Source organism: Achroia grisella, unplaced genomic scaffold (genome assembly GCF_030625045.1).
Source record: "Achroia grisella isolate CSIRO2021 unplaced genomic scaffold, CSIRO_AGI_Agris_v1 utg534, whole genome shotgun sequence".
NCBI classification, from domain to species: domain Eukaryota; kingdom Metazoa; phylum Arthropoda; class Insecta; order Lepidoptera; family Pyralidae; genus Achroia; species Achroia grisella.
Window position 1 is genome coordinate 1,896,563 of NW_026712920.1, and position 19,460 is coordinate 1,916,022.

At 32.7% G+C, this 19,460-nt stretch overlaps 1 protein-coding gene across 2 annotated transcripts in view; it reads right to left on the reverse strand.

The window, feature by feature from the left end:
• Positions 1-19,460, reverse strand: part of LOC131847434 (uncharacterized) — a 104,663-nt gene that overhangs the window by 84,114 nt on the left and 1,089 nt on the right. Inside the window, exon 1 of one of the 2 annotated variants that reach the window (XM_059197019.1) lies at positions 10,351-10,800. The exons of the other annotated variant lie outside the window; for it this stretch is intronic. Coding sequence (XP_059053002.1) covers positions 10,351-10,407 — 57 coding nt within the window. The 5' untranslated portion in view covers positions 10,408-10,800. Of the gene's footprint in view, positions 1-10,350; positions 10,801-19,460 lie in introns of those variants that run through there. 2 annotated transcript variants of the gene reach the window in all.

The following is a 19,460-nucleotide window of genomic DNA, read 5'->3' on the forward strand; positions in this document are numbered from 1 at the left end:
GTACTTATGTTTATGCTGTTATCATGCAATAGTTACCATTCTGTATCATGTAATTTTCGTCAATAGCTTTGTTAATTGTTATTAACATATTGTTTTTATATTACGAAGTATGATTACACAAAAGAGTAAAAAATACAGGCATATTAGAAAACAGAAGCTGGCACACACCCGCAGTAAACTGCACCTTTAAAGAGTTGATTTTCAGTCAGCCCAATTCACTTTAAAAAGTGTGTGAGTTTATATCAGAATACCAATAATTATATAATTTAAAAAACTATGATATTTATCGCTACATGTTTCATTTTGCACCACTAGACATTCCATTACATAAGATACCACCTTTCTCACAACCTTTCGACCGCCGTACCTGTCGTGCGTACATCACAAGTTGTCGAGAAGATATATATTGCACCTTTTGGCCATTGACATAAGGTTCTATTTCCAACATCATTTTCACTAAACATGCAAAGAGAACTAAGTACTCTGTCAAATCTGACAGTTGACAGGGTTACATCTTTATTGTTTTGTATGACAGGTCACTTTCCCGGTAAAAATATTGTTTTGCTCGTAGGTACGTCTCATTACGTATCTAAATAATCTTTTGTATGGACGAGTAAAAGATGGATAGAGTGTGTATTAGCAATGGGGTTATTATTTTATAATACTAAAAATACACACTCCATCTATTTTTTTTCGTCCATATATTTATTCCATACATCCCATCCCATCATATTTATTTATGTACTTTATTATTAAAATAAAAAATAATGGATGCATGAAAAGGGGATTGTTAGTAATGTGGACTAATAATAACCCCATTGCTAACAATGTACCGTCTCAAGTTCACCTTGAGACGGTTCCCCCTGGAAACCATCGTGGTAAGTTGCTAATTGCCAATATGGGCTAACTGACCTAACTTCATGTTCACCATACCTCCACTGGAGTCCCGTTAGCGCAGGCGGGTGCACCATTCTATCTATCCATACGAAAAAACATCCTATTGATAATTATATCCAAACTTGCTAAATTTAAAAATATTTAAGATTGTCAGTGTGGATGGATGGATGTTTGTTATCCTTTCACGCAAAATTTCTGAATAGATAATATCCTTTAACCATTCAGATTTTGATATAAATTTCCCGCGGGTGAAGATAGCTGTGCACAGCTAGTATTAAATAATACTCTAGAAGTTAGTATTTATAATACCTAACATACGCTAACCTACATATACTCTTCAGTAACTATCAGAGTATATCTGAATGGAATGTTAAAGATATAACGTGAAATGTTTTGCTCAGGTAAATAACCTGAGCTAATTTCCAAATTGAAATATTATTTAAGTTTACATAAATATATTATATTTGTATAAGACAACCGTCTCGTCAATTAATACTTTAACGCCTAAATTTATATTGTAGCAATATTTTGGCGTCTTGCTATTTTGCAATTGTCAGGCGTTTGTTTACTCATCTATTTAGTTGAGTTTATACATGTTAATTAAATATAAAATAAATACTAGAATTTCTTGAAATTGGCCATTATTACCCTGAAACCAAACCAAACTTTATTAATAAACAATATAAAGTATGCATAGTAATAGAGATTACCTACTAAATGTAATATACAAACCTAGAATTGACACCTAGTTCTACGTATACACAAATATGGGTATATATTGTTTTTTTTTTATTCTATTTTTCAGATAATACAGCAATAAAATCATTTAGAGATAATGTGAGCGAAGGTGGACTTATCCCTAGGAGAGGTCTCTTCCAGTCAACACAAAACAGTGGGTAGATGGTAATGATTGGGCAAGAAGCGAAAACATAAGGGGTACGCCCTTTTGACGAAAATTTCACTAACGGAGTAGTATGAAATTTCGCACACTTATACCTTATATAGGTGTGCAGAATTCTAATGTATGCAATTACATTGTTTTAATTTTTTTTAATTATGCATAATAGTAAATTAAGTTGTTAAAATTTATTAAACATTATCATGTACTTGACACAGGTATAGAAATATAGTATATAATCCATATTAATTATGGTTGAATTTCCACGACAGGTCCACTGCTAAATAAATAAATGTATTCTTTTTTTAATTTACATTAGTTCTAGAAATTATTTATAATTATAATTTCCCCCGATACAGTATGTGGAAAGCGTATGAAATCAGTATTTCGTAAACATTTCCATACATCAGATCGGCGGCATAACCGTAACCATCAGTAAACTAACTGGGGCATCTGACTTCGTTTGCAAGCCTGGATACCCTTGATCGCAAACTGCATTCTGTAAATAGATATTATGAAAACGTATATGACAGGCTGTATTTGATTTTGATATAAAAAACTGGTACATATTATTGGTTCACATTGGTACATATTATTGCTGTTTGATTGACAACAAGTCTAGTTTATATTATGGGCATATTGAAAGGCTTAATTGGAAGCAGGAGACCTTGTTCAACTTCATTTAGCTTGTAATAGAATATACATGTAGATAGATAGATAGATAGACTATAGATATATAGATTTTTATCTTTATTTAGCTAATATTAAAATAGTAGGATATAGTAATGTAATGGAATATATTTTTTGTGGAGCTGATATATGCGAAATCGTCCGTGTGAAATTTAACCCCTTTTTATATCTATATAAAAAATAAAATTGAATAAATAAAATAATAAAATTTTTAGAAACTGTGTTTTCGTCTGTGTGGAATTTACACCCTTTTTTTATAAAATTAATAATTTGCTAAATAAAAGTAACACCTAAAATATTCATTATAATAGTAGCTATCTGCGAGTAAAAGTCGCGTCAAAATTGGTCGCGCCGTTTCAGAGATCAGCAAAAATAAAGAGGCAGACAGATGTTTTTTTTTTCAATTTTTTTTTGATGTATGAACTTTCATATATGCATTTAGTAAAAAGCTATTAATTTTAAATTACGAACAGACGCTTCAGTTTTATTTATTTGTATAGATATAATCAATGTTAATGAAATGATGCACCCGCCTGCGCTAACTGTATACTCTGGCGGGGCACCAGAGGAGGATTATAGAATGAGTATGAAGTCAGAACCTGGTTGTAGCGTATTCAATACCAGGTGAATTAACTATGACGGTTCTAAATTGACGGCCTCGATGGCCTAGTGGTTTAGCACACCGTCTTACTTCCAATGGTGGCGGGTTCGATTCTTGGCACGGTGCAAACATTTGTATTCATAGGTGTGATTGTTTTATTGGTTTGGATGTTGACTATATATATTAAGTATGTACATGTACATACAGGACTATGAAGACAGTGTCGTCTAGTCCCAAGTTAAGCTTGTGTTATAGGTACATCTCTTTGTAAATACATACCTATACGTTTCCATCCATATATACCCATCTCTAAAATATTTTGTGAATATTTTTAACCTTGGTAATTAATCTACGTTTTAATCATTTATATGACTTACCATAATATGCTAAACGCAGTATGGTCTCTCCGCCTACTGGGACTATTATACCTACGTAAACAGTAAACACACTATGTACGTTAAAATAATTGAATATACACTAAGTAGGCACATCCTATACATATATAGTAAATAAAATCGGAATGTCTGTTTGTAACACTGAAATAACCGTTTTTTACAACATGCATATGAATGTAAATACGGTACATACACTAAAATATCATTTTTTACCATTTTGGTCTGTCTGTTTGTCTGTCTGTCTGTTTGTTCCGGCTAATCTCTGAAATGGCTGGACCGATTTTGACGGACTTTTATCGGCAGGTTACTTTTATTTTAGAAAAATCTTTTATTTTAGGAATTTAAAGTACAATTCCACGCGAACGAATTCGCGTGTACAGCTAGTCTTAAATAAATGGCGAAGTTCATACTACAAAAGGTCAACAAAATCCAAAACAATAAATCACTAACGAATGACGCATGCGCATGCACCCACTAGCGCCATCTGTTAACGCCGGCTGATGACGTCAACCAATCGATTTCTTGTTACTTCATCAATATATTATATATAATTTATAGCTTTATCTCGTAGATCGTAGAGTTTATAATCACTTGTGTGGTGAGTGTGACACTAGTTATTTATGCTCGGTACAGTACATCATACTTTTATTTCTCTTTCAACGTTCTTTAAATGATTCCTGAAATAGGGTTCAATTCTTCAGTGTCGACTTTAATGCTATTCAGTACATCGCTATATTGTTACTTTGATTTCATTACATTGTACTTTACGGTACGTATGAGATGAGTCAACGGTAGTTGTAAATTATGATACACAGAGAAGACGTCTTTCCGATTGAAGCAGTCATGTAGGAAAGCTTTGTATCGTTTCGAAGGCTCTTCCCACAGATAATATAATATTACACCAGAACTAACTTCTTTCTCTCTATTAGTATTAATTGAGGATCCTACAATATTTTGATTATTAAAAAATTATAAATGCAATAATACCAAAATATATGTAAGTATGTTTATTTATGCCTTTACAATGCTTATCTATAAGTGTACAATAAATATAGCGCCTAGTGTGCGCCTCCTACCTTCTCTCTCTATGTTAACACTCTCAATCAATACTAGGTTGTCTATAAGAGATTGCTTTTAGCGATAAGGTCACTTTTATAAAACACTTTTTATGTAATATTATAATTCTTTGTTTATTAGTATAAATAAAGAGTTATTATTATTATTGAACAAAAAAAACATTTCTAAGAGCGCAATTATAAGTTTATAATTAAAGAAATAAATATAACAATGAGTCAGAGTCGCTTTATGATTCAAATACCTACAATATTATGATTGCATTCAAGGGCATACATGACACATAAATCAAGGCCAAGTTTCGAATCCCTAGCGGTGTCCTCAGACTAAATTCGTATCCGTCAGGCAGGAATTGGTCTTCAGCCGCTCCATAAGTCCTTCCGCGGGTTTGGAATGCCATCTGCCCTCGGCCCCTATAGTTCGGTGAAGCTGTAAAGGCCAGCCGCGGCCAACAATTTTATAATAGTTCGAAACAAGCGAATAGTATCAATCTACATTCTTCTTAATATTAGATATAAACGCGAAAATTTGTGAGTATGGATGCATGATTGTTACTCTTTATCGAAAAAACTACTAAGCGTATTTAGATGAGACTTCACAGTAATATAGCTTATATATCAGAATCACATAAAATATATTATGTAAATTGGGCGAAACATAATTATAAAGGTCAAGTAAGTGTGATGCAGATAACGTTGCGCCGGTCAGCACACTATGGGTGTGCGAAATTTCATACTCCTCAGTCCAGGCAATTGTTATTAAAAGGGGTACAAAGTTTTTGCTTCACGTATTTATATATAGATAATAGTCTTCAAGAAGTCAACAGGTACCTACTGACGCTGAAGGTCAAGTAAGTGTTATACTGATGAAGTTACGCGGGTCAGCTAACTATAGGTGTTACTGGAGCGGGAACACAAGTACTATTTTAATTAAAAATCATAATAACAGTAAAAATGTGTATCCACAGGAGGGTGGGATGTTACTGGCGGCTTGTCTACCATTTTTTTTATAAACTTTACATTTTTGATATCTATTTTTTATATATCACTTTTGACTAACTAATTGTTTTGTTACTTTCCTTCGCTGTGAGTCCTTTTGGGAAGAATACACATTTTTACTAGTATTTGGTTTTTATTAAAATAGTAGTTGTGTTCCCGCTCCAGTAACTATAGGTGTGCGAAATTTCATACTCCTCAGTCGAGGTAATTGTTATTAAAAGGGGTACAAAGTTTTTGCATCACGTATTAATATATAAATAATAGTCTTCAAGAAGTCAACAGGTACCTACTGATGCTCAAGGTAAGTGACGTTATGCAACGGGGCCGCCGCGCTCTGTTTCACGAGTTAACGAAACACGACCACGTGCTGTGCGCACTGTATTTATATGTCTAAATGATTGTTATTATTTAGTATAGCTACAATTATTTGTAATAAAAGTGTTCTTAGGATTTCCCGGTATGTAAGTTGATTGTATCACGGATAAGAGAATATTACATAGTGGTACATCTTTATTACATACGAATCTACCTGACTTTATAGTACGATTATAATAATAATCTCAGGACAATTCAGACAGCGCCGTCTAGACCCAAGTTAAGCTAGCTAAGGCTTGTGTTATGAGTACTAGAAAACTGATACATAGATATTTTTTTTTCCTAAATACATACATATTATACATAGAAAACAGCCAGACCGATACAATCATACTCATGAATACAAATGTATGTGCCGTGCGAGAAATCGAACCCGACCGCGAAGCGACCATCGGAAGCCTAGTCTATCCACGCCTGAAACAACAAGTGTGTCCCGTGCGCGTTACCGACTCTTAAGAAACCTTAAAAGTCCTTCTTGAAAACCCCATGCTATTTCTCGAGAAAGCCTCGCCATGAAGTTCATTTTACAATCTAAGTGTAAGCCGAAATGATAACCATGGAGGCCCGCCCGTCCCGTGAGAGGCAGGCAGGTATTGCTGGACTCATACCGGCTAAAAACAACTTCTTCTGTGTTCACATCTAGAGCCAGGGTCACGGGATCACGGTAGAAGTCAACTTTGACACAGACAGTGCAAACTCTGTGGCGCTTACTTCTGCCCTCACTTTCCTTAGGTCCTTCCTAGCATACCTAACTGCGGCGACCAAACTGCGACTAACAGGGGGAAATGGGATTGTTAGTAATGTGGACTAATGAACCCATTACTAGCAATGTACCATGTCGCCTGGAAACCATCGTGTTAAATTCCTGGTGAATTTGTCACGCTGGGCTACCTGACCTCATGCTCATATTATCACCCTCCACTGGTGCCCCGCCAGCGTAAACCGTTAGCGCAGGCGGATGCACCATTCCATTATCACATACAAAAAAAAAAAAAACTGCGACTAACAGTCAACACCAGGCTTCTAAGTTATATCCCAGCTCTATTCCTTGCCTGATCTTGTTTCATTCAGAGGCGAAACACGTGTCGCAATATGGGTAAACTAAATAACAGTCCGAATTTGATCATCATTAGAGATTATAACGCTTCCGGTAGCGGTGGTCAGGTTTCTAAACTGAATATTTGTGGTCAAACTCAAACATGCTGTATATATACATGCGTAGCTGAATAAACACGATTTCAAGATAATTATTAAAAAAACTATAGTTTTTTTAATTAATAAATAAGTACAGTAAATAATTTCAACAATTCGTTAATAATAAAAATATATATTACTCTGTAAACAAATATCAGTCTCTGTCTATGGTAACTAACAGCAAGTCTACATAATGAGTGACGACACTTCGCTGATGCCGCGGCATGTCCTACTTCTCATAAAATAAATTGTCAAAAATAACGAGTTAACTTCGACACTGTTTTATATAAAGGTAAACATGACTTTGTACAAGCTTTAGAAAGCATTGCATCCGGTCGTATACAGGTTCAAGTTACTCTATGAAGTGCGGAAGTGATTATTTCAACTTCGCTACTATGCATTCCAATTTAATAAAAACCGGCAATAGACTATTGATTACAAACAATGTTATACAATTTGAGGGTCGCGGTGGTCCAGCTGTATAGGATACCGCTTTTCTTCTGATGGTCGCGGGTTCAATTCCTCGAACGGTGTAATAATTTGTATTCATGAGTATGATTGTTTGCATCAATCTGGTTGTTTGCTATTTATAATGTGTATTTATTTACGTAAAAAATGTATTTATATGAGTTATCTAGTACCCATAACACAAGCTCTGCTTAGCTTAATCTAGATGCGTTGTCTGAATAGAGATATTATATTAAGTTAGATATTACTCATAATCTTTATGGTATGTTATACCATTATACCACCGTGGCTGTCAACTCTTTATATATATGTACATATACACATCCTGGTTCAACCACATTGAACGCTCATCGCGAAATAAATTTAAAATAAATGATCTGATGTCCATTTTTGTATTACAATGTACTATTGAAATGCACCCATTAGAATACAACAGCATAAATAAAACTTAACAAGGATATTCAAGTGAACAAAAAGCCAGTGTTGTATATATAGGTTCGATACCATGATCGACTCAGCGAGGTCGTCGACATTTTGCAACTTAGTATTTCTCATAGTGCCTCCACTAGTATGGCAATTTGATTAGAGGCTAGTGTTTCAATGGAAGCTAGTAGTGGGTACCCGCTAGCGGTACAGAGCGGATTTACTTTTGTAACGACTTTTAGAATTGCGTAATGACCACAACATTTCTTTGTTAATTCTTTTATTCTATTATGTATATGTGTAAGGAAAAAACTTTATGTACATTAAGTTACATACGAAATATATATATTACTTTGTAAATTTATTTGTTTATTATCGAATATGGTACATAAAGTAAAACAGAATATAATGCAACGTTTCGTACTACTGCTACGTTTAGTCCAGTAAAATTTTAAATTAAACATACAATAACACAGTTTTAGCGCAATATATAAAAATAAGTCTGCAAATACATGAATAATAATATTCAGAAAGAAATTTTACGTTGCCTAAATTCCTGCTAGAGGTTCTTAATGTATTATTTTTCCGCTGTCATTGTGACAATCGTCTTACTTTTATCTTATTAACATTCCATATGCAATCGGGTTGTACATTCGTTTAATTAAATTTTTGAGATTGGCCAACACATTATGTTTAGTAATTAATATAATCCTAAAAAACGTTAGAAACATAATCAATAAAATCAATCTAAAATACCAAAATTAAATAATAATTATTTCAATTGAATTTTTGAATGAAAAAACATACATGCTATAGTCTATTGAGCTGTTTTCTCTTATATAGTCTATTTGTCTCGACAATTGCATATTTTTTTATGTGATTGAAATTGTGAATTAGCTGATATTCTACCTGACGGTAAACGGTAACTGTTGCCATCAACATTACCGTGTGATATCCGTGATATCATTCATGCGTTGCTATTCTATAGGACTAAGATGTCATGCCTAAAGTATGTTTGTAAGTGTTAAGTTTATCAGCTTTAATAACTTAATCCAGCATCATAATTTCTATTTTTTTAAATCACACATTTTTTAATGCAGTCAATGCTGGCGCGTACATTATACCATCGTCACCCATAGAGAATAGATACAATACATACTTTAATTATAAACATATAAAGAATTTATATTTGTTTGTCCATTAAGAACAAACAATGTTGATAAAATAATGTTTTTTTATGGAATCCTCTGCTCTACTCGTGGGTCATCAGGCGACGATGACGATACGGCTACTAATCCCTGTGCAACAATTTTGGTACCTATATTTATTTGTTTGTTTGTAGTTATGGCATGATAATAACAAAATTGTTAATAAAGGGACTAGTGGCTTCATTGATAGCAATGTTTCATAACAGATGAACCTATATGCCGTAACTACGATGGTTTCTAAGGGTGGGCCTTTGTTTTATATACTACCATAGTAACAAACAAGCATACGGCCCATGTGATCGTAAATAGTAACGGCCCTTGGACGCCTGAAACATTAGGGGTGGTACGTGCGCGTTGCCCTTAAGACCCTTAAGAACCCTTACGAAACCTTAATATACCCGTCTTAAAAACCCCATGCTGTAGAAAACCTCGGCAGGTAGTTCATTCCACAGGGGCTAGAAACCTGTCTTATTCCTTATGAATTCGTCACGATGGGCTTTTGGATCTGGCTGCATGTTTATTGTACCATTTTCCACTTGGCCCACCGTTCCTTCAGGCGGCTGCATAAATACATAAAATAACTAAGTAGGAAGCGTCTCTCTTCGATTCAAATTCGAGTTATGATAACGTTATTTATGTTTGAAACTGATAACAACCACATATTAAGATGTTATTTGCATCGGATTGTAAATTGCAAATTCAAATGGCGGATTTATGTAGATTTTAACTATATTATGCATTTATTCATAGCTAGCTATATATTACTATTTTTTTTTTAATAATAAGTGTTATTTATCAAATCAATTATAGAATATTTAATGTATTCTAAATTCAAAATATTAGTTTTCTCATAGAATATATAAATATAAACTATGTTGCCAGGACGTCGGCAATTCACACAGAACTTGTACAATGTAATTTTTTTTTTCAACTCTTAAAATTCCCCAATCCTTACTCATGAAATGAACGCGCGACAATATGTTGTAAGCCGGCGCGTTATACTTCTAGACCACCCACGCAAATGATAATTAAATATTTACTGTATTATGATAAGATATAAGGCTTTAATATTATTATAATTACGTATCAATACCGAGCAGGAGCGGCGCGGAAAGTGAAAGTAGCTTACCTCGAAGTCGCCTCGGTCCCGCACCACCATTACTTTTTTGAAGAAAAACTGGGGCATAATGTCACCTTCGACCTCACTTTGTCTACAAATCAAGGAACTCAATGGTCCACCAACAATTATCTGTGTTGTAACTTCTATTTTTTGTACCCATTGACAGCAATTAACTTTTTTGTTATTACAATTACAATGTCACTGGCTGGAAATACAATTAAAACACAGAGTAGGCATCCAGTTTTTGGCGCGTAACACAATGTCAGTAGCGAGTTATTTTTTTAATTTTATTATAATGGCACAGACACAAATATTTAGAACCATAACAATGGATGTTTGGTACATTGCACACATACACTATGAGACACGAGTTGACTTAATGAGCACGTTATTAACCGTATATTATATTGCATTTGTATAGCTAAATTGTCTGTATAAGTATGATTTGAGCACAGACCTTTCCCTTCTAACACTGTATAGGCAACTAAGCAATACAACAAGTATAATGTTTATAAGTATAACTTGCCTGCAGCAGCCTGTCGCAATAGCATTATTTTTCGCGTTAAGAACCCTGTTATTACTTTTAGCATAAGGTTCATATTGTTCTAGCAATATTTTAGAGCAGTGCGAAATACAAGTTTGTTTAACGATGCAAGAAGCCTTCTATGGAAAATAGGATATAATCTGGAATGTAAGAAACAGGTAAGTGACGGCAGGAACTACCTGAGGTCATGCAGAAATTTCCCGTTCAGATTTTTAATTCTATCCTTAAATAAATAAAAAAAAAAAAAAAAAATATATTTACCGTAATAAAAATTGTATACAGTAAAATCATTTATAAAAATGACATATACAAAAAATTTTCATGTATTAAAAATTAAAACGTTATCACATTTTTAAACATTTAAGAGATAATCTGGGATGTTTTTTTCGATCCTGACTTTTCATAATTTTTATTTTTGCATTTTTTTATGCTATACAATTAACAAAACCTACCTTATGAAGATTATGTAGAAATTTTAAATTTAAAGATGAAAGAAAGAAAGAAAAATATTTTATTCAGTGCAATGTAAAAAATACAATATAAACAACAAACGAAAAAAAAGAGCAAATAAAATGTACATATAATTAAACTTAATTTACCATAATTAAAAAATAAATAAATAATGAATATTTATATATTAAATAAGTAATATACATATGAAACTAAATATTGTTACTTTAATTTAGGTATATTGATGAAACAATAATAAATCACCAATTCCTCAGCAAGGTACGCCTTATTGTTATGCTATTGATTAATCAAATATCTATACAAATAATTAAAATTGAAGTGTTTGTTTGTAATTTCAAATTAACAGCTCTTCAATAAATGATATACATTTAGGGAAGGGCTGATAATTTAATTGTAAGTAATAACTAGTAATTGTAAGTATATACGATACTTAAATAAAAAAAATATTTGATTGCTTTTTTATAAAACTGTGCTATATAGCACTCATATTTGTGAATATTGGATGTTTGAACAAACATTTGCTATAGTCGGATTTTGAGAGAACATAAAAGCTTTCAAAAATTTATAATTCAAAGTTGTAATGTTTGTGTAACGTACTCGTATTTTATGTGGGTAAGTATGTTTACAAAGCATAGTTATACATAAAAGTATGTTGGTTCATACAAAACTGTTTGTACATCTTAAATCTATTTGTTTACATTTTTTTACATGAATGAATATGGATTGAGTATACGCCCGCGGTAACGGTATATGCTGTGTGGACCAACGGGAAGATGACCATGACATCAGGTCAGTTAGCCGGGTTAGCCCATCTTGTTATTTCTTCAATATTAGGATGATAAACATTGATTGGTTGGTTGGTGAACTTTGTTGAGTAGATCAACCAACCAACCAACAATTGGTTGATCCATTGTACCATTAAATTATCATTAAAAAAAATGTACCTATAGTATAGTATATTTTTTTATGAATGATAATGGAATAGTGCAGTTTCTGCGTTAACGTGTGAATACAAACTACCAACCAGCATAAATTTTTTGTTTAAATTATTAAATAATTCCCAGGACTACACTACAAATTTTCGCCAGCTTTTAGTTTACACAATAAGTTTTTCATTAATTTCAATATAGGAATAATGGGCGCGCATTTTGGCGGCGGTACAGTCTGTTATGTCATAGGTAAGAGGGGAAAAAGCGCGGGACCAGAAACTAACGGGCTCTAATATAATAGTCTGTGCTTACAATGGGTACAGGTTAGATTTTGAACAACTTAGATTACTTAAATATTTGTTTAATTTATTGTCATATATACCGTTGTGATGTATCCCAAACTTATTGTATTTTACAATCTACATATTTATAATTCATTTATGAAAATCCATTAAAATTTTTGCCACAGGCAATGTCATCTTGGAAATGAGAATTATAAATTACTATCTACCCTACATGTATTGTGCAAAGAAAACATCCTCTTGACTCGCTCTATCTATTGCTAAACACTGCATTAAAATCCGTTGCATAGCTTAAAAGATCTAAGCGACCAGAGAGACGGAAGCGACTTCATTTTGTACTGTGTAAGGATGTCCTTAAAAATGTTACGAGCGTTTTGTACTAATCGAATGAAAATACAGCTATAAAACGTATAAATAAAAAAAATGCATATACTATAAATCGTAACAAAAATTAATAGCGCGTAGTGGAAAAATATAAAATTATAATTATTAAATATAAAAATAATACAGCGCTATCTAGTTGTACTGATATAAAAATATAAGACTGAAACAGTCGCCAAACGAGTCATAATAAAAAATATAACATTCTATATTCGAATTTGACAGAAGACACTGCAAGAGGGCCTCATAATAAATTTTATAACCCTGTAGACAGCCATAATGAAATTATGTAATTTGTTTGTGGATTTGCGCATAAACTTGTATTAATATTATATGAGAGTCTACTTTCACTTGAAAAATTATAACATTAAAAATATGCCAAATATGTTGGTTGCGTAATTAAGTGCCATGTTTGTCTTCAAAATATTAAAGTGTTGTTTTGTTACAATTTTATTAATCATTAAATCTTTATATTTACATATAATAAAATCGTAACCGCAACGTGGCGAAAACTATATGTTTGTCTGTGTGTCATATCATATCACTTTGTGTGTTGCGGTATCAAACAAAAAGGCTGGAGAAATAAATATAAATTATCACAGAATATTAAGAATAAGAAATTTAATTTTTATTTAATTAAGAATAAGAATTATTATTAATAAGAAATTTTAGGAAAACAATCTCAAAAAATAAAATTTTAATTAAATTTTATTTTAAATAAAAATATGCCATCTGCGATCTATACATATAAATAACATTAGAGTGTCTGTTTGTAACATTGAAATAACCGTTTTTTTTACTACATGCAAATGAATATAAATACGGTACATACACCAAAATATCATTTTTTACAATTTCTGTCTGTCTGTTTGTTCCGGCTAATCTTTGAAATGACTGGCCCGATTATGACGGGACTTTTTTTGCCAGATAGCTTACGTAATAAGGAATAACTTAGGCTACTTTTATTTTCGAAAAATAAAGTTAAATTCCACGCGGACGAGGTCGCGGAAACAGCTAGTTATTAATATTATAAACGCGAAAGTTTGTGAGTATAGATGGACGTTTGTTACTCTCTCACGCGAAAACTACTGAACAGATTTTGATGAAACTACAGTAATATAGCTTATACATCAGAATAACATATAGGCTATAAATTTCATACGGGTGAAACCACAGGCACAGCTAGTTAAGTATAATAGTAAGTACATATATATCAACGTCTGCGAACATAATTTGTATGCAAATTTTTAATGTGTTTAAATAAGAAAGAAACGTCACGCATTGTTGCAATGCAATGCAAATAGGTACGGCAGCATTACCAAATATAAATCATTACTATGTGCCTAGTGTTTATTGGTGAAAGTGCTGTTTAGTATGCTTAGAAATTATTTCTGTGCAATATGGGTAGGTATATATTTGCGACGATTTTTTTTATTGATGATAATGGAATGGTGCCTGCGCTAACGGTTTACGCTGGCGGGGCACCAGAGGAGGATGATAAGATGAATATGAGGTCAGGTCAGCCCATCATGAGAATCCACCAGGAATTTATCACGATGGTTTCCAGGAGGAACCGCGCGGAGGTCAACCTGACATGGTACATGGCTAGCCATGGGGTCCACGTTACTAACAACTCCCTTACCCCCATTAGCGACAATTATCCCAGATGGGGATGTCAGACGCGACACAATCTGACAACACTTAAAATTTTTTTATGACCTCAACGGAATGTGAGTACTTTTCGCTAAGTTCATAAATAAACCTTCCCAAACTTTCACATTTATGAAATTACTGGCAACCCGTCCCGCCTTCGCATGGATGCATTATAATGTTTAACGCGCATGTATTATAGATATAAACGTTCCTCTTTAATCACTCTATCTATTGCTGGAAACTGCATTAAAATCCGTAGCGTAATTTAAAAGATGTAAGCGAATTGATAGCGGTCGCGACTGTTTTTACTGCGACGGTTTTATACTATGTTTCCAGTAATAGATAGAGTAATACACGAGTAAGAAAAAGGTTTATATGTACAATAAAAGCGTGTTATAACATAGAACAAACCTACAAATCCCAAGATTTATAATGCATTCGTGCGAAGCCGGGATGGGTCGGTAGTATCTTATCTTAATCTTATTAATATTATAAATGTGTAAGTATGGATGTTTGTTACACTTTCACGCATAAACTACTGTACGGATTTTGATGAAACTTTACAGTAATATAGCAGATATATCAGAATAACATATAGGATATGAATTGGACAATTCACACAATGCTGTCTATTACCAAACTGTGCCCAAATTAAGCAGAGTTGTGTTATTATGCGTACTAGATACCTGATAAATATACTTAGATTTTTAACATACAATACATATATAGAAAACATCCAGACCATATGGTATGGTACCAATATAAACAACCATACTCATGAATACAAATGTTTGGACTATGCTACGAATTGAACCTACGTCTAAGCACGGAAGTAAAGCAGTTTATTATACCGAGGATTCGAACTCGCGATTATCGAAAGTCAAGCAGTTTGCCGTTAGACCATCGAGGCCTTCAAATTAATTAATACGTCAAATAATTCATGATACGCTACGATTTTATTACGTGTAAAGATGATAGTTTACTAGACCCCTTATGCAGTTTTGAAATCGAGACACAAATATTAGTGCAATATGTGTAGAAATAACAACTAATTAACTATTTCCACTATTGTTTTATGTATGCGCATAATAAATTTGCAAATAGTACATATATTATTTATTAGTAAAAAGGTGTCCGCGACGATATTTTGAATGCACTTTTTTTTAATAATATAATAGTAATTTTAATTCAAAATTTGAATTATAACGTTCATTTGATTATGTATAATATGTATGTATTTATAAAAACAAATATCTATATATATTATATGCGGTATTAGTATCAGTTTAGTACTTATAACATGAGCTTAAGCTAGCTTAACTTGGTTTAGATGGCGCTGCGTGAATTGTCATGAGATTATTTTTATTATTTCAGACTATTAGCTAAATGTAAATGTGTGTGTGTGTCAAGTATATGGTAGCGTGTGTAATGTGATTTTGATTAATTTAATATTTTTTTTTAAAGTTACAATTAAATTATTTAAAAAATATTTCCATTTTGTACATCTTTTTTAAACTGCATATTTGGCAAATTTAAAACGCTAAGAAAAAGCTAAGTAGACCTTGTGTTATAGGTATGAAACAACTGTTACAAATACTTATATATATTTGTTTTACAAAGAAATACATAATATAGAAAAAATCTGGACTAAAACAAACAATCATACTCATGAATATAAATGTAAGTATCGTAGGAGCAATCAAACCTGCGACCATCGGAAGTAAGGCTGTGTGCTGTTACTAAACCAAGGAGCAGATAAAAATAAATATAATAGGACAGCTCAACAAAAATTGGTAAAACAATAAGTGACTACTGTATATTATGTTATACTAGCTACTCGCCTCGGCTTCGCACGGGTGGACATGTATTATATATATAAACCTTCCCCTAAAATCACACTATCTATTAAAAAAAACCGCTTCAAAATCCATTGTGTACTTTTAATGATTTAAGCATACATAGGGATGGACAGGCAGCGATAGCGACTTTGTTTTATACTATGTATGTAAATATTGATTATTACCTATTTCGCAATGGTTTAAATTATTTAGTAGGTTTTATTGTATTACAATATAATAATTATTACAAATAATCTTGTATAATTTGATATGCTTTAATAGTTACTGTATTATTATAATAACTACATGTATAATAGCTTTATTAATTGAAAACTGTTATCTGTATATTAAAACGTGAAGCAAAAACTTTGGACACCTTTTTACTAAAGTATGCGAAATGTTATACTCCTCCATACGCGCTATGGAGGAGTATGACATTTCGCACATATATTTTATAGTTTATATAGAAAAGAAGTGCAATATTTTGTTAAAGTCATGCATAAGAATACATTAAATTAATGAAAAGAACACTACAGACACTACTACTATATATACCTAAGATACACACACGCATATTCTTTGACAATAATGTTAAAACTTACAGTTTAACTTAGTCATGGTCGAATTTAGAACACCAGTATGTTTTAATATCCTTAAAACATTAAATATAGAATGACGAATAAAAAAAAATATGTCCATTCCCATAAAGATCGACAGCGTCGAGATTTTGCCGCCGTCGTCGCTAGCAAACCGACTGCTTCAGTACAGCGGCGTGTGCCAAAAACGGCACTGAACATTGACCCTACGTGTGCTGCCAATGGCAACCGCGACGATGATGGCTTTGTCGTGGTACAAAAGAAGAGGCGCACAAACAAGGTCAATAGGAATCATTGTGGCACTGCACTCACTGGGCCCAACTTTCTGCTGCGTGCTGCTACACCGACCACGACAATGTACCTGTCCCGTCTACATTACGCCACTAAGGAGCAGGACATTGTCGATTATATTCGTACCAAGAGTAACCTGACATTGAGGGTAACGCAGCTGAAGTCGAGTCACAACGCGAGTTTCAAAGCGTTTGTGGCCCTGGTCCCCACCGACTTGCTGCCCACCTTCATGAAAGAGGACTACTGGCCGAAAGGTGTGGTGTATCGGCGCTACCGTGGCAGATTGCCGTCTTCAGTGCCGTGATCACACAGACAATATTATTGTATTAGTTTTTAAATATTATATTATATGTATGTTAGTCCATAAGGTATTTATAATATCGGCCTAGTTGCCTGAAATAAATGAATAAATAAAAAAAAAAAATAAACGCTTTATAAACTTCAACCTCTGACCTTCTGAAGAGATGAATCTTAGACCCCTATACACATATTCGCGGTCCTCTAGCGATCAGTAGCCCCCCTACAGCTCCTTGGAATACTGACATAAGTGTTTTTTTTTTAATATGGAACAATAATCTCGTCTGCGCCGGTATACACTATAGCGCCGGGGCACCAGCTGATTACGTGGATGAAGATGATGAACTTGGGTATCCATAACACAAGATAGATATATAAGAATTTTTATTTATATCTTAGTACACATATGAAAAAAAAAAGAAAAATGTCTATTTCTTTAAAAAACTATTCGGTTACAATAACATAGTGTTGGGATGACCTAGTAAGCATAGTATACTATAAATAAAAAAAAAATAGTAATGCCTGTGTCATATACATCCCGCTCTTCCATATACATTGTCATACGCGATTGTTTTTTTTAGATTATTTAAGACATTAGATACCTAATATTATAAACTAAAGTAAAAGTTACTTATTAGAAGTTAACACACATATAGGCTTAATTACAAATAGTATACATTACAGATTATTTAAAATCAAAGCAATACAAAATGAGTAAACTTGCACAAGCTCTGCTTAGCTTAGACTAGATGATGTTTGTGTGAATTGTCCTGAGTTATTGTTTCTATATACATATATATATATACATATATAAAATTCTCGTGTCCCAATGTTAGTTACCATACTACTTTTTATGAAATTTTATATCCATATTTAGTAGGTTTGAGAATCGGCTATCTATTTTTAATACCTCTAAGTGATAAGGACTGTTTTATTTTTTTAATGTCGATTTAAAATACATATAACCGTAAATTTTTACCCTTCTAGCACCAAACCCTATTTTTAATAGCGCTTTTCATTTATATGGCAACATTTGCGGTACCAGCTAGTATATAGGTATATATAAATAGTACTGTGTTCACCCTCCAATGTATTGAATAGGAATTTCTGCCACAATGCTATACCAACCTAGTTATTAAATTGAATTTATTATGTTGTAATATCGTAACCGCAGACGATTAGACTACTTACATTGTGACTGTTTCTATGATTCATTATTTTATTATTATTTATATTATGGTTCCTTAATACATATTAATTATGGTTAGGTGTTCCTTTATTTATCCTGAATGACGATCGTTGTACACCGTGTGCGCTGTTGTTGTTGTACACGTTTCGTTTCACTCTTAAAAGTTGCCGCGATTTACGAATTATGACTTAGTAGGTACTTCAGCTGTACCACATTCGTAATATATTAAATCATTAATAAGTGTATTAACTTAAATATAGCAATTGTTAAACGTAAAATTAGTAACCGTCACCTGCACCATGCTACAGCGCACAGAGTTTAATTACTTTAGAGTTTACTCACGTTTATAGTCGAGAGTTCAATTCTTGCATAATACCTACTAAAACGGATGGCAATGGCAGAATGTCTCTCTTTAAGGTAAAATAAATTAATAACCAATCCTTTACAACTATAGAATTAAACAAAAATATAAATGTCAAAACCTTTTTGTGGGTATTATTGTTCGTATTAGACCTCCTTATGTTTTTCTTTTTTTGATATACATTTTAAATATGTTTAAAAAAAAACTTATAAAAGGAGGTCTGTTCATTCATTATTTGTTATATTCATTCATTAGATGAATAGGAAT